This window comes from Ambystoma mexicanum, chromosome 4q (assembly GCF_040938575.1).
Source record: "Ambystoma mexicanum isolate Mex_15411 chromosome 4q, UKY_AmexF1_1, whole genome shotgun sequence".
In the NCBI taxonomy this organism is placed as follows: domain Eukaryota; kingdom Metazoa; phylum Chordata; class Amphibia; order Caudata; family Ambystomatidae; genus Ambystoma; species Ambystoma mexicanum.
The window spans coordinates 748,067,746-748,081,874 of NC_090928.1; the positions used below are offsets into that span (position 1 = coordinate 748,067,746).

At 53.5% G+C, this 14,129-nt stretch overlaps 1 protein-coding gene across 1 annotated transcript in view; it reads left to right on the forward strand.

The window, feature by feature from the left end:
• LOC138467978 (serine palmitoyltransferase 3-like) overlaps nt 1-14,129 on the forward strand; it is a 1,426,144-nt gene that overhangs the window by 874,332 nt on the left and 537,683 nt on the right. Inside the window, exon 8 of the mRNA XM_069608333.1 lies at nt 13,466-13,685. Coding sequence (XP_069464434.1) covers nt 13,466-13,685 — 220 coding nt within the window. The remainder of the gene's footprint in view (nt 1-13,465; nt 13,686-14,129) is intronic.

Sequence of the window (14,129 nt, forward strand, 5' to 3'; positions counted from 1 at the left end):
GGTTGCTAGTAAGGAGGTCATACAGAAATTTCAGAAATTACAAAATGAAGCTGTGTGCATAGTTCATCAAATGGCATGGAGAGAACCAGTGACAGCAGCCCGGGGGGAGCTGCATTGGCTCCCAGTGGCTGCCAGAGTCCTCTTTAAGCTGTTAACTCTGGAACATAAGTGCATTTTCGGGACTGCCCCTCAATATCTTCAATAGAAAGTAATGATTTATCAACCCACTAGGAACCTGCGCTCAGCTAAGGCATGCCTTTGGAAGGTTAATCGATTCAAAAGAGCCTGGGTCAATGGCCGCTCTTTTCCGGTCTGGGTGGCACGGCCTGGAATGGGTTACCAAAATCACTCCGGAAGGAAAAAAATCGCCTTGCCTTTAGGAAGTTGCTGAAGACCAGACTGTTTGTTTGAAGAACTATGAAATCCCTGTTCTGTAGTTCTTTCACATTGTTCAGCGCATGGATGCCTAAGCCTTTGGTGCTTTATAAGCAAAAATGGATGGATGGATGGATAAAGATACAAACTTTGAATATCCCAGCTTTGTGATGCTGTGTCCTTATCACAAAGGCCCAATATGCATGCTTCCATCCCTTGGGGCAGATTAGTGTTCAGCATTTTATTGATTGAGGCTTGCGCCCGCTCCCACAAGAGTTGTAGTACCGGACAAGATCACCAAATCTGGGCACAATCCCCTGTCAATTACAGGCCCTCCAAAAGGCTGCCAACACATCCGGGTACATCATCTGGGATCACCGGAGTGGAGTGCCACTGGAGAAGGACCTTATACCACGCTTCCCTCAAATGATAGACCTATTTAGTTTGGGGATGTTACCCCAGAGAAATTCCCATTCCTCTAGGGCTATTGACCGGCCCAGCATTCCCTCCCATTTCCCCATATAGTGCCTGGTACCGTTCCCTGGACCCTCGGAGATCATTTTGTACAGTGCTGAGATCAGGGGGCTGTCCCCTGATTGAGTTGATATATTTCTTGAAAGCGGTGAGCTGTCTGTTGGCAGCTATACTCTTATGTCCTGTCCCCTTTCCTTCATCCTTGTGGGTGTCCCCCAACATGGGGCTGGTAACAGAACCTTTGGCAGCGAAAAATGAGCTACCCCTTTAAATGTAGCGTAGTCCAGGGGGCGCTGCCCCAGGCGCAGGAGCACCCCTGAGGCCCTGCCCTCCGGCCCATCACCTCAGTCCCTTTTTCCGCACGGACAGTGTGGGACCTGGCAGCTAGGCGCAGAAAGCTTTTCAGAATTCTACGTGCTCCCTGTTCTTTTTTCCTCCAATTTCTTCACCTCCCTCTAGTGCCTTGCCTCCCCGACGCATGCCGGCTGCAGGAGACTTTACGAGGTGCGCATCCTGCAATAGGTTGTTCCCAGCCTCAGACCCCCACACACTCTGCCTTGTGTGTCTGGAGCCTGACCACTGCTGGGACACGTGCACGGCTTGCAGCTCTCTAGGTCACTGATCCTTGAAGAATAGACTGTCCCGCTGGCAAGAGATCTTCCATTCTCCACCACCTGGTCACATGAAGCACTTTGTCGCCAGGACCTCCCGTCAAGAGAAGGTAGGTCCTTTGTTCACCAATGCCCCACAGCTACCGGCTCCCAAGCCGAGGGGCCCAGGGGCTCTTCCAGGATATGCACAGACAAACCTCAGGCCTTTAAGGCTACCAGCTCCCAAGCCAAGGGGCCCCGGGACTCTTCCGGGCAATCCACTCAGGGGCACTCCAGCTCTTCTGCGTCTTCTGCACCGGGGTGCAAGGGGCTTTCGAGCTCTGGTTCCAGGCGGCTGCTTGAGGTGTGGTCCCAAACTATCAACTCCCCGATTGAGGACTTGCACCCTACCGTAGTCCTCTCTGAGGTAGTTTGTGTAGGGGAACCATTGGACTACCACCCTGCTTGCTGAGGGCCCTAGGCCTACCAGAACAATCTCTGAAGTTGGCGATTCTGCTTCAGAGTCAGGGCGACAACAGTCTATGGCGGACCCCACCCAGGGCGTGGTGCACGGCCCCAAAATAGCGAATAAGCGCGTGGCAGAGCCTGCTCGACTGGCAGCCATCCTAAATCCTGACTCTAGGTCTCAGGTTGCTCCATCACCTTCAGAATGACCCACTCAGGGTGGTTCCAGCCCTCTTCTTTTTGGGAGTAGTGTCGGCCCTATGGCTCAGGCAGGTATTCCCACAGGGTTACATCCATGCCGCCTAGCCATTCGGATACCCATCCCAGGTTCATCAGCGCTTCAATCAGGACAGAAGGCCCAGCGCGGCGGATGGCCGTGCTCCCTCTCATGACCCGGTGGCCTGTGAAGTTTTATTTGAGCGCTTACTCCTCATGTGCTCCTCTCAGATGTTGGGGCTCCCCAAGGACCTCCTCAAGGAAGTGGTCCTGCAGGTTGTGCCTTCAAGGCCTCCTGCTCTGGTCTCGGTTCAGGCCCATCTGGGGGTTCCGGTACCACTGCCTGGTTCCTCTCCAGTCCAGATCACGCTGGTGTCTTCAAGCCTTCCATCTCCGGTGCAACTAACACTGCCTTCTCAGTCGCCTGTTGATGCTCAGCCCTCTTTGGGAGATGACAGGGGGTCCCCTCTCAGGATGGGTAAGGACTACCCTCTCTCTGGCAAAATGAGGAGGGGTGACCATGACGGACATGATGAGGAGCCTCCAGCATCAGTGAAGGCGTTTCATGACCGTCTTCACGGCCTAGCTGAGTTTTTGGGGGTTACCCATTCGGAGCATGCCCCGCTGGAGCCAGGGGGGCTGGCGAAAATCCTGGCCCTGTGCACCACAGGCCGCTCCGACTTCCCCCTGAAGAACATCATCCTAAAAAGTTGCGGGAGAAGCCTCAAGCCCAAATAAACAAAAAGCTGGAAAGCTGATTCAGGCTTTTTTAGGGCATACCAGTTGCCCTGGCCTCCTCAACTGCATTCTTCAGTCGTGGCAGTACCTTCTTTGTATTCAAGCCCATCTTCTTCTGCAACCAGGGCCACCCCAGCTGCTTGTCCAATCAGGATAATGCCCTCAAGTCTTTTGGCAGGAGATGTTGCCTCAACGCAGGGCTGCACCTGTGACAGGCTAACGCTGATGCCCGCCTAGCCGCGGTGAACAAGAAGCTGTGGTGAAAGATCAGGGAGTGTCTTCCGGACCTTCTGCCAGAGAGCCAGGCCTCCTTCAAAGTGGGGCTGGTGGAGCCCTGCGCGGTTGAGCAGGATCCCATGGAGTCCTCGGGCACTCATATCAACACGGCCATCAGAGGCATCTGCCTGGTGTTGAGATGAGGTAGACAGTGTGGATGCACGCTACAAAATTATTTTCAGACGTGCAGGTGAGAATCCTAGACCTTCCTTTCGAAGAGATGGACTTGTTTCATTTGTCCACGGAAGATGAGTTAACAAACAAGATAACCTCAATGCAGACTGGTAAGTCCTTGGCCATCTTGACAAAACCGGGGCAGAAGTCCTTTCCTCATACCCAGGGCAGGTCTGAGTTCAAACCCTGTTCCTTCAGCGTCTTCAAGGGGTTCAGGGACTCTGGCACGCAGCTTCCGGATAGGTCCCCCAGCGACCACAGGAGGAAGCTGCAGAGGACTGCGCTGGACTTTTCTCGCTCCCCCTCCACCGCTCGTGCCTCAGGCACCAAAAAGCAATGACATCTCGGTCAGGGAACACAGCTCGCCTGTGTGGGGCCGGCTGGTTCTCTTCTTGGACAGATCGAAGCGTTTTTTCAGGAGTCATTGGATTTTTTCAGTAGTCTCCACGGGCTTCAACCTTCCTCTTCCTTTTCCTCTACACTCTTCTCTTCTGTTGCCGATAGGGTCGCCTGCACTGCTGCTGGTGTTACTTTGAGTTCGATGGGACATGGTTGTTCAGAGGGTGTTCCTTACGATCGAAAGGCACCAGTTCCTTCAGAAGGAAATTCTGCATTTTCTGGCCAATTCGATCACCTTAGCATAGTGGTTCCAGCACCTTCTGGGCCTGATGGCGTCTTGCGTGCTCACAGTGCGGCACGCCCGCCTCAAGATGAGACGCCTCTAGTGCCACCTGGTGGCCAGTTGGGATCAGGAAACTGGGGCGCAATCGGACAGACTTCCGATTCCTCAGTCTCTCCATCCGGATCTTCACTGGTGGCTTATGGACTGCAGTGTGGCAGTGGGAGCTCCCTTTACTCAGCCAGAGCCTACTCTGGGAGTGACAACAGATTCCTCTCTAACGGCCTGGGGGGGCTACCCTGATTGGCTATTCGATTTACGGTACATGGTCCAGGGCAGAGGCTCTATTGCATATAATCTGCTGGATCTCATGGCGATGGGCCTAGCACTCAGCTTTCCTAACGATCATCAAGGGCAAGGCGGATCCCATCACAACCGGCAATCCTACGATAATGTTCTACTTGAACAAACGGGGCAGGACCCGCTCTCCCCTCGTTTGCATGGCGGCAGTGTCAATCGGAGTGGGCCCTGTCGGAGGGGATATGGAGTTCTGCTGTCCATGTCCTGGGGGACAATAATACGGTGGACAGCTCAGCCACCTGGGGTTCAACACCTACAAATGGGACTTAGACATCAACTGTTTGTCCCTCTTCCAGAAATGGGGGTTTCTGGATCTGGACTTATTCGCATCGCCTCTGAATTCCAAGTGCCCCCTCTTCGCTTCATGGGTAGGTCGGGGTCAGGGATCTCAGGGGGACGCGTTCCAGCTCTGCTGCTATGTGTTTCCTCCTCCTCCATTGCTCCAGCTGACCCTTTGCAGGTTTTGGGCCTTGGTGGGCTGCATCCTCATCCTAATTGCAACCCACTGGCCGTTGAAGGTGTGGTTCTCGGACCTGCTACAGTTGCGCACCCAGGGGCCTATCCATCTTCCAATCCCCGGCAGGGGCTTCCTTGCACAGCAGGGCGGGCGGTGGAGCATCCGGACCTTGGCAGGCTGGCCCTCTCTGCCTGGGTCCTGATCAGCTGAGACTGCACCACTTCATTTTCAGATGGCACCTGGGAGTTAATACAGAAGGCCATCCACGCACCTGCAGTACAAGAGTAAGTGGACCAGGTTCTGCCACTAGGCTCACGACAAGGGGTTGGACCACCTCACTTGCTCCCTGGGCAACGTGTCCTTTTCTGCACACCTGGCTCATTACGGCATCCAGGTCAATACCTGCCGTACCTACTTGGTAACCATTGGGCCTACAAGAACTCGACGGACCACATTTTTTTCAGTGTCAAACCCGGTGGTTAAAGCCCATCTCATTGGCTTGTTCAGGCTTTTTCCCCTGGTGCATAGGCTTCACCCTGTGTTGGTCTTCAAAGTGGTGCTTGCGACCTTACAGCGTAAATGGTTTGTGCCAATGGCATCGGTGGACATCAGACATTCAAGGCAATCTTGCTGGTGTCAGTGAGCTGCAGGCACTGTCGTGGTGCGAGCCCTTCATCACCTTCCACAACAACAAGGTCATCTTGCGCACTCATCCAACCTTCTTGCCCAAGGTGGTCTCTCCGCTCCACTTGAACCAGGTAATCTGCCTGCTACTGTTCTTTCTGAACCTGCACCCGGAGGCTGAAAGGGCTTTGCATTCCCTGGACTTGAAAAGAGTGCTCAAGTTCTACCACTACCGAACGAGATCTTTCTGGAAATCGGAGGCTTTGTTCGGCACCTTTGGGGGCTCGGCTCCCAACACCCAAGCTTCCAATGCCTCCATAGCCCATTGGACGGTCACGCAGTCGGAGACACGCTTCCTGGGAAGTCATTAGCCAGGCGGTTACGTGGGCCACTCTGTCTGCGTGCTGTAAACACTATTCCCTGGACACCAGCTCCAGGTGGGATGCAGAATTTGGTCAGGTGGTTCTGAAGAACCTTTTTTTATATTCTTAACAACGAGGCAGGTTGTCACAGCTCCACCCATTTGTCTTGTTCAGTGGAATCACCCATAAGGATGGAGACGAGGGGACGGGGCGTATGAGTAATTAGTTATTCACTGTAGTGACTAGAGTACTCGTAGACCTTAGTTCCCTATCCTCTGTACATCCAACACCCACCGTCTCCCTCTAGTATGCCAGGGGCTGAAAATTGCCATTTTAGGTGAGACGAGACATTGGCTTGTTACTTTTAGGCTGCTAGAGGTGCTGCAGTAAAAAGGATCCTTGAGGAAACACACTGCCTCTGACTCGTACGACCAATCCGGTACTGCCAAACTGCTCTCACTTCTGCCCCACTTCCGCCAAAGCTCATTTCCAACAGCCTAGCCATAAGCTGGATGGGGGCAAGTAGTACTACAGTGATAAAGCTCTTCTGTGCTCTTGGTCTGGTGGGCCTATGAGGTTTCCTTCCTCTCCCTTACTTTTCAGGGTTTGAGGATGATGTCATATCTGCTCCTCCGAAGTCTGCAGTGAAGGTGGCCCTTCATGGCCATCCTCGCACACGTGTGGTGTCTAGGTTTGGGTAACATGCTTTCCTCAACCTCACCTGGCTGCTATGAAGTTTGAAGCAACCCTAACCTCTACAGTGGATCTGCCCTCCTCTCCAGCAGCCTTGACTAGAATCTAGGGAGATGACTGTCCGTGCACCTTACCACAGAAACTTCATTCTTCCAGGCCAGCTGCTTCACCACATTGCTTCCTTCAGCAGTCAACGAGATAGGATTGTAATGCTCCCAGTATCTTTTCAATAATGTCTGGAACGTGGCTGGCCACTCTACCTTTTTGGGTTAATCCCCAATTATTTTAAAATGGGACTCTTTAAATAGTAATTTTAGAACATCTACATTCCCAGCATGGGGTCTGGCATGGATTCACATGCTCATGAATATTCCCCGTCCTCAGGCTGGAAATCCTCGGTAAAGAAAAAATCAGTTTCAGTTTCGTTTCTGAACTGTCTTTCTCCTAATAACCAATCACTGGTCTCTGGGTCATACTGCCCCCAGCCAATGACTGCCCTCTACCTAAGCCCCTCCTCTGACAGGCATCTTCAGATTTTTACCGCACGTTCACGTGTTGGGAGTCCTCGTGCTATAACTCTTGAGCTTTTGCTGCGTTTTGCGATTTTTCAAAGAGTTTATCATCATTTATTCGGTCAATCGAGCCTCAATCTCCACCGTTTCTACTTCCGATCAACAGCGACCCATTTCGGAATTTTCTACGCCCCTCAAGGGTGAAGTTTTTCGTCGTTCTCTTCTTGGAGGATTCCGGAAGATCTTTGAGGCCTACCCCGCGTGGACATGGCCCAGGACAAAGGAAACACGACGCCCGGATCCGAGTTGTCCAGGAGCTGCCCTGGATGCAGATTACAGAATGTCTTCAAGGAGGATGAGCATTCTCAATGCTGCTACTGCCTTCATGAAGACAAAACGCACGTGGAGAAAGACTGTGTGATTTGCAAGAAAATGTCCCGAACGCACTATGAAGGATCGTCTTATCCGACTCACCAAATGGCTGGAAGGGAAGAGCCCAGCAGCAGGTGAGAAGTAGTCCAAGCGGTCTTCTAAGACATTTGAGGGCGCCCTGGCGACGGGGGCCCAACAAAAGGCTACGTACCGTGAGTCCGCGGGCACCAGAAGTGCCGATCGGTCGGGCTCCTCGGCTGCCAAGCAGGGCGCATTATCACCGACGCCATCAACCATGAGCCAACGCTTTGGCTCGGGGAAGAGGAAATCGGAGAACCCGGGTAAGCTTCTGGAGAAGTCCCGGTCGATCCCGACGGAGACAGCTAAGGGGGAGCGAGGCAGTGACCCTCCCCCCGAGGTGAAGGCCTCAGGCGCGCCCAAGGTCGCGAAGGCCCTGATTTACCCGGCTAAGGCCTCGATCGAGGGAGTCGTGGTGGCCCTGGCGAAGCCTGCGGAGGCTACCCCAGTGGAGGCGACCTCAGGGCCTAGAGTTTCCCTGCCGCCACGGAGGGAATCCTCTTTCAGCCCATCGATAAGACCCCTGTGAAACCCCGGGTGGAAAAAGAGGGGGGGCTCGGTGTCCATTAGACAAAGAGGAGCTGGCTGGCGTTGCGAAGATCCTGAACAAGAAGTTCGAGGAGGTCCGGTCCCACGGGAAGGATCCCAACGAGGCGGACGAAGAAAGCAACAGCAGTGCCGACGAGGAGCCGCAAGCCGTGGAGCGGACAGAGCCTACTCCCCAACCGTCGCTCCGGTCGCAGCAGGTGCCTATGCCACAAGACAACTCAGGAGCAATCTTGATGGCGATTCAGGCCTTGTGTACAGAGATTGCCCTCATCCCCCCCTCCATTCCAGCCTTCACGTCCTTCACAGCCTTCATCTCCTTCCCCTGTTCCGAGGGATGGGACGGGAACGGAGATGGCGACAACTGGGACGGATGACAAAGGTGGTGACGACGGAATGGACCTTCCATCACCACCCCCTCGGGCCTCCCCGCCCGACGAAATTGGCTCCTTACACGCCATGATCGCCAGGGCATCCAAGCTCTTCCTGCCCCGAAGAACAGAAGAAGGAAGGTTTCCTCTACCAATGGCGTGAGGCCAAGAGGAAGACTGTCTTCTCAGTTCCATTACTGGACGACATCTGGGACGAGGGGCTGACGCTCCTCAAGAACCCGTCAACGGCTCCTGCTAAGAGGGACCGGTACGAGATGTAGTACCGGGTCCTGGACTCTGCCCCCATGTGCCTTAGGGCGCAGCATCCCCGGAATCGGTCGTCTCCGCGGCGGCCAAGAAGAAAGCGGCAGGGGCGACGGCTTCAACTTCGACTTCCCCTCAGACGGCGAAGGGAAGAAACTGGACGCCATGGGACGGCGGGTCATCTCGTCTGCGGCGACGACGATGAAAGCGGCCAACGCCCTCGCGATTGTGGCACGCTACGACAGGGAACTGTGGTTTAAGATCGCTCCCCTGCTGGACTTCCTCCCAGACAACAAGAGGGCTGGGGCCCTGAAGATCCTACAGGAAGGCGAGGTGGCTTTCTGACCACGCCATTACGGTGGCCACGGACATTGCTGACACAGGTTTTTGACAGATGGGCAACAGCGTTTACCTTTGTCGGCGGGGTTGGCTCAAGGCAACTGATTTCCGCCAGGACGTTCAGACCAGGGTTCTGGACATGCCCTTTGATGGGAACAACCTGTTTGGCAAGACAGTAGACGAGTCACTGCAGGCCACAACGCGGATACGGAGACGGCCCGGACTTTGGGTGTTCTTCAACAGCGACGGCCGCCCTTTCGGAACTCCGGAGGCAAGCAAGGTGCCTTCAAAGGATTTGGCGGCGGCTCCTCATCGTACTGCCAGGCTGCCCGCTCCTCGTCCCAGGAAGCCTACAGAGGACGCGGCAAGACAGGAGGATCTCGTCGTCGTCGCCAAGGAGGCCAAGGCGGCAAGTGCTGCGGCTAAGCAGGACTGAACCAGCCGTGGCGTCGGGCCTCCAGCTGAGCACTCCGGTGGGAGGCCGGCTGGCGAAATTCATCAGCGTGTGGGAGTCCATCTCCACCGACAGTTGGGTGCTGGATGCCCTGGCCCGCGGGCACACTCTGGAATTTCTGAAGAAGTGTCCCGTATCCCACCTGTGGCCAGGAAGGAAAACCACATCCCTCAACTGCTACTGGAGGTACGAGCAATGCTAAAAAAAAGTGAGCCATCAAACTCGTCCCAAAGAGGCTCTGGGGCTCGAGAGTGTACTTGCGATACTTCCTCGTAAGGAAAAAGACTGGCGGTTGGCGACCCATCCTGGACCTTTGTCGTCTAAACAAGTACATCAAGTCCCAGAAGTTCTGGATGGTCACACTCCAGCACGTGCTGGGACAGCTGGAGGAAGGCGACTTCCTATCGTCACTGGACTTGGAGGAGGCCTACTTTCACATCCCCATTCTAAAAGAACATCGAAAGTTCCTGCGATTTGTGGTCCAAGGGCGGCACTACCAGTTCAAGGCCCTTCCCTTCGGATTGAAGTCAGCGCCCAGGGTGTTCACCAAGTGCCAAGTACCAGTGGCGGCGCGGCTGTGCCTACAGGGGATCCACGTCTACCCCTACCTGGACGATTGGCTCACCCGAACAAGGTCAAGAGAACTCGCTGTCGTTCACACAGGGAAGACCGTTCAACTGCTCATAGATCTGGGATTCTCAATCAACTTCGCGAAATCCCATTTGGTGCCGTCGCAAGTCGCCCTGTTCCTGGGAGCCAGGCTCGACACAGTGGCGTGATTGGCTTCTCCGTCGGAGGAAAGGACCAAGGCCATCCTGGGCAAGGTGCAACGGCTGTCAGCCTTTGACGGGGCCAGGGTGATATTCATCAAGATCCCTGCTCGGCATGATGTCCTCGTGCATCTACCTCGTGCGCCTGTGCAGGCTTCGGATGTGTCTACTGCAGGAGTTCCTCGGCAGCTTCGAAGACCGGATCCCACTCAACGAGACCTTCCGCCAAGCAATTCGGTGGTGGGGCACCTGCGCGCATCTGGCAGCGGGTATGGACTTCCAGACCCCGGCACATCAGGAAACGGTGACAACGGACGCCTCCCTGGAGGGATGGGGAGCGCACACCAGAGATCTCCACACAAGAGGCCTTTGGCTCCCGGAGGAGAGGTCTCTACACATCAATGTCCTTGCGCTCCGAGCCGTGTTCTGGGCCCTCAGGTCGTTCCTTCCATCCATCAAGGGCAAGGTGATAAGGATCTTCACCGACAACACCACCACGATGTTCTACATCCGGAAGCAGGGAGGCACCAGATCCCCAGCCCTATCCAAGGAAGACCAGGATCTGTGGCACTGGGCCGTTGCCCAAGGGATGTTTCTGGTACCCTTCCATCTGGCAGGAATAAAGAACACCATTGCCGACTCACTCAGCAGGGTGCTGCGCTCATGCCACGAGTAGGAACTGCAGCAGGATCAAGTGGATCTCCTGTTCCGGCAATGGGGCAATCCCCAGATCGACCTATTTGCGACAGCAACGAACGGCAAGTGCCGGAGGTTCCGCAGCAGGTTTCCCCAGCCGGGCAGCATGGGCAATGCCTTCTCATTCCCCTGGGATGGCCTGTTCCTGTATGCATTCCCACCGTTGCCGTTGCTGCTGCGACTAATCAATCAACTCAGACTGTCCTGGTGCAGGATGATCCTCGTCACACCGGCGTGGCCGAGGCAGATCTGGTTCCCGGACCTTCTGGACATGTCAGCGTCCCCCCCCAGTCAAACTGCCGACAGACGCAGATCTTCTCGCCAGAGAAGGAGGTGCCATCCTCCACCACAACGCGGGGTCGCTGAACTTGCAGGCCTGGCTCCTGCAGCACTAGAGATTGGAGGGTATGATATCCCGGTGGACTGCAAGGAGCTGCTTGTAAAGGCCAGGGCGTCCTCGACCCTCAAGTGCTATGGACACAAATGGAAGAGGTTCTCTGTCTGGTGCTGTGCACAGATTAACCCTCTGCGGATTACGGCCCCTCAAGTACTGCCGTACCTACTGTCGCTGGCCAAGGCGGGGCTAGCTCATGCCTCCATCAAAATCCATCTACCAGCGATTTCCTGCTACACCAGAACTCCGGGGCGATCATCTGCAGTCACATCGCCTGGTGAAGGAGTTCATGAAAGGACTGTTCCGTTCATTCCGACCGGTGAAGGCTCCGGCCCTGGCGTGGGAGCTCAGCGTAGTGCTGAGCAGGCTTATGGGACTGCCATTCGAGCCGCTGCATTCGGCACCGTTGAAATTCCTATCGTGGAAGACAGCGTTTATTGTGGCCATCACCTCCGCACGACGAGTGGGAGAGATCCAGGCCCTCTCCTGTAAACCTCCATACATGACATTCCACGAGACAAGGGTAGTGCTGAGGACGCACCCCTCCTTCATGCCCAAGGTGCCGTCGGAATTCCATCTTAACGCGCCCTTGGTGTTAACTGTTTTCTTCCCGTCACCTTCGTCGCCGGCCGAGAGGACTTTGCACTCACTGGATGTGGCTAGAACGCTGAAGTTCTACGTGGACTGCACGAAGACCCTTCGGAAGACATCACAGCTATTTGTGAACTTTGGACCTGTGAACTAAGGGAAGGCCCTCTCAAAGGCTTCCATTTCCAGATGGCTCTCCAGCTCCATCATGCACTGTCACCGGTTGGGAAACCGACTGTTGCCCGGCCGTCCGAGAGCCCATTCAACCAGAGCGATCATTGCTACCACGGCGTTCCTGTCTGGTGTGCCCTTGCTGGACATCTGCAGGCTGCTACGTGGAGGTTGACGCACACCTTCACGAGATTCTACTGCGTCGACCGGGATTCCAGGGAGGAGTCCAGAGTCGACCAGGCAGTGCTGTGCAATCTGTTCGCCTGAAGGTGGGCCTGGTGAGGAGGTAAAAGATGCTTAATGTTGAGTTTTGCCACCTCCCGTGGTTGTGCATGTGTGTACTGCTATGTATTCTTGTATTCATGAGCATGTGAATCCATGCCAGACCCCATGCTGGAGAAGGAACAAGTTACTTACCTGTAACTGTTGTTCTCCTGCATGGGTCTGGCATGGATTCACACGCGAACCCTCCCTCCTACCCCTCTGCGCCTCTTCTCTTGGTCTTAATGCCACTTTACGTGCTACCAAATCTGAAGATGGCTGCCAGAGGAGGGGCTTAGGTAGAGAGCAGTCATTGGCTGGGGGCAGCATGACCCAGAGACCAGTGATTGGTTATTAGGAGAAAGACAGTTCAGAAACGAAACTGAAACTGATTTTTTTCTTTATCGAGGATTCCCAGCCTGACGACGGGGAATATTCATGAGCATGTAAATCAATGCCAGACCAATGCTCGAGAACAACAGTTATAGTTAAGTAACTTGTTCCATATTCTTTAATGGCATTTTTTTGCTTTTGTACCTACAGTATCATAAACCCAAGCACAACGTGGATGTTTAAGGAAATGACGCTTTTATAAACCCATGCAGTCAATATGATTGTATTTGAATATATGTACGATTATCAAATGTATGTTTGTGTAATATGTGATTTTGGTTAGTGTTGATCATTAAGCATAACTTCAGTCTGGGAAAGAGTGTCTTTTCAAACCATGTGTAAATACGCTTGCTATTATTTACATACCTGTTTGTATATGCGTTAATATATCAGACTTTGTGAATGAATAGCATGGGTCCGTGGTTTCAAGAGCAAAAGGAGCAGAGATTAAGTAGTCCTCTTGGTTTGGAAAAATGTAGAATCGTGTTTTATGTTAATAAACAATGCCAGTAACAATGCTTTAAAATTAAGGGGTTTGTTACTGGTCAGTGCATCGCGCACGCATCACTTTTTTAATCCCAAAATTCTATCATCACCCTGTCGGGTACAGCTTGAGCCTTTTGATTTCAGAACTTGTATTTGATCTCCCAGGACTGTAAGGATTTGGTTTGATGTTTGTTGGTCTGTGCTCCAGAAGGCATGGTTATTTATTCCACATAGGGGAACTGCTTTGCTTTGTTCCGGTAGAGCATGCTTTTGATGATGGTGTTGGGGGGAGGTGGAGACAGTGCATGACGTGCCTTTATTAATCGCAAGGTGTCCTTGCTTCCTAGCATGGAGGGCTCGATTGTGCGCTTGCCAGAGATCGTAGCCTTGAAGAAAAAATACAAAGCCTACCTCTACTTGGACGAAGCACACAGCATCGGTGCTGTGGGACCAACGGGCCGGGGAGTGGTGGAGTACTTTGCGATGGAGCCTGCAGATGTGGATGTGCTAATGGGCACATTCACCAAGAGCTTTGGAGCCGCTGGAGGTTATATAGCTGGCAAGAAGGTAAGCATGATGCATATAGTGTTCACATAATACAACAACACAGGGGCTTCATCCTATACACTGGTTCTGAAGGCCCTGTTGAAGTCAATGTGCTATAGACACAACCATATCATAAATATTTCTAAGACAACGTAGTCTAGGGCTGTTAAGAAATGTGCGTGTGCATCTTGAAGGTCTGGAGTCTGGCGCAACAGGTTTTGAATGTTCTATACCTAAAATGTTAAAACAAGCATTGGCAAAGCCAACAGTTTGGGATTTTGGGGAGGCATGGGATAGGCATTTAGCAGACACTGCCATACTGGTACTATCCGGCCCTCAGTAACAACAGATCTGATTACATGGGTGTATGGTCGCAGTACAAGGAAGATGCCCATGTAATACCTTTGCACCAGCCAAAACGGTTGGCTTTGTCAATGTTTGTTTTTAATAGGACTCCAGTGTAAG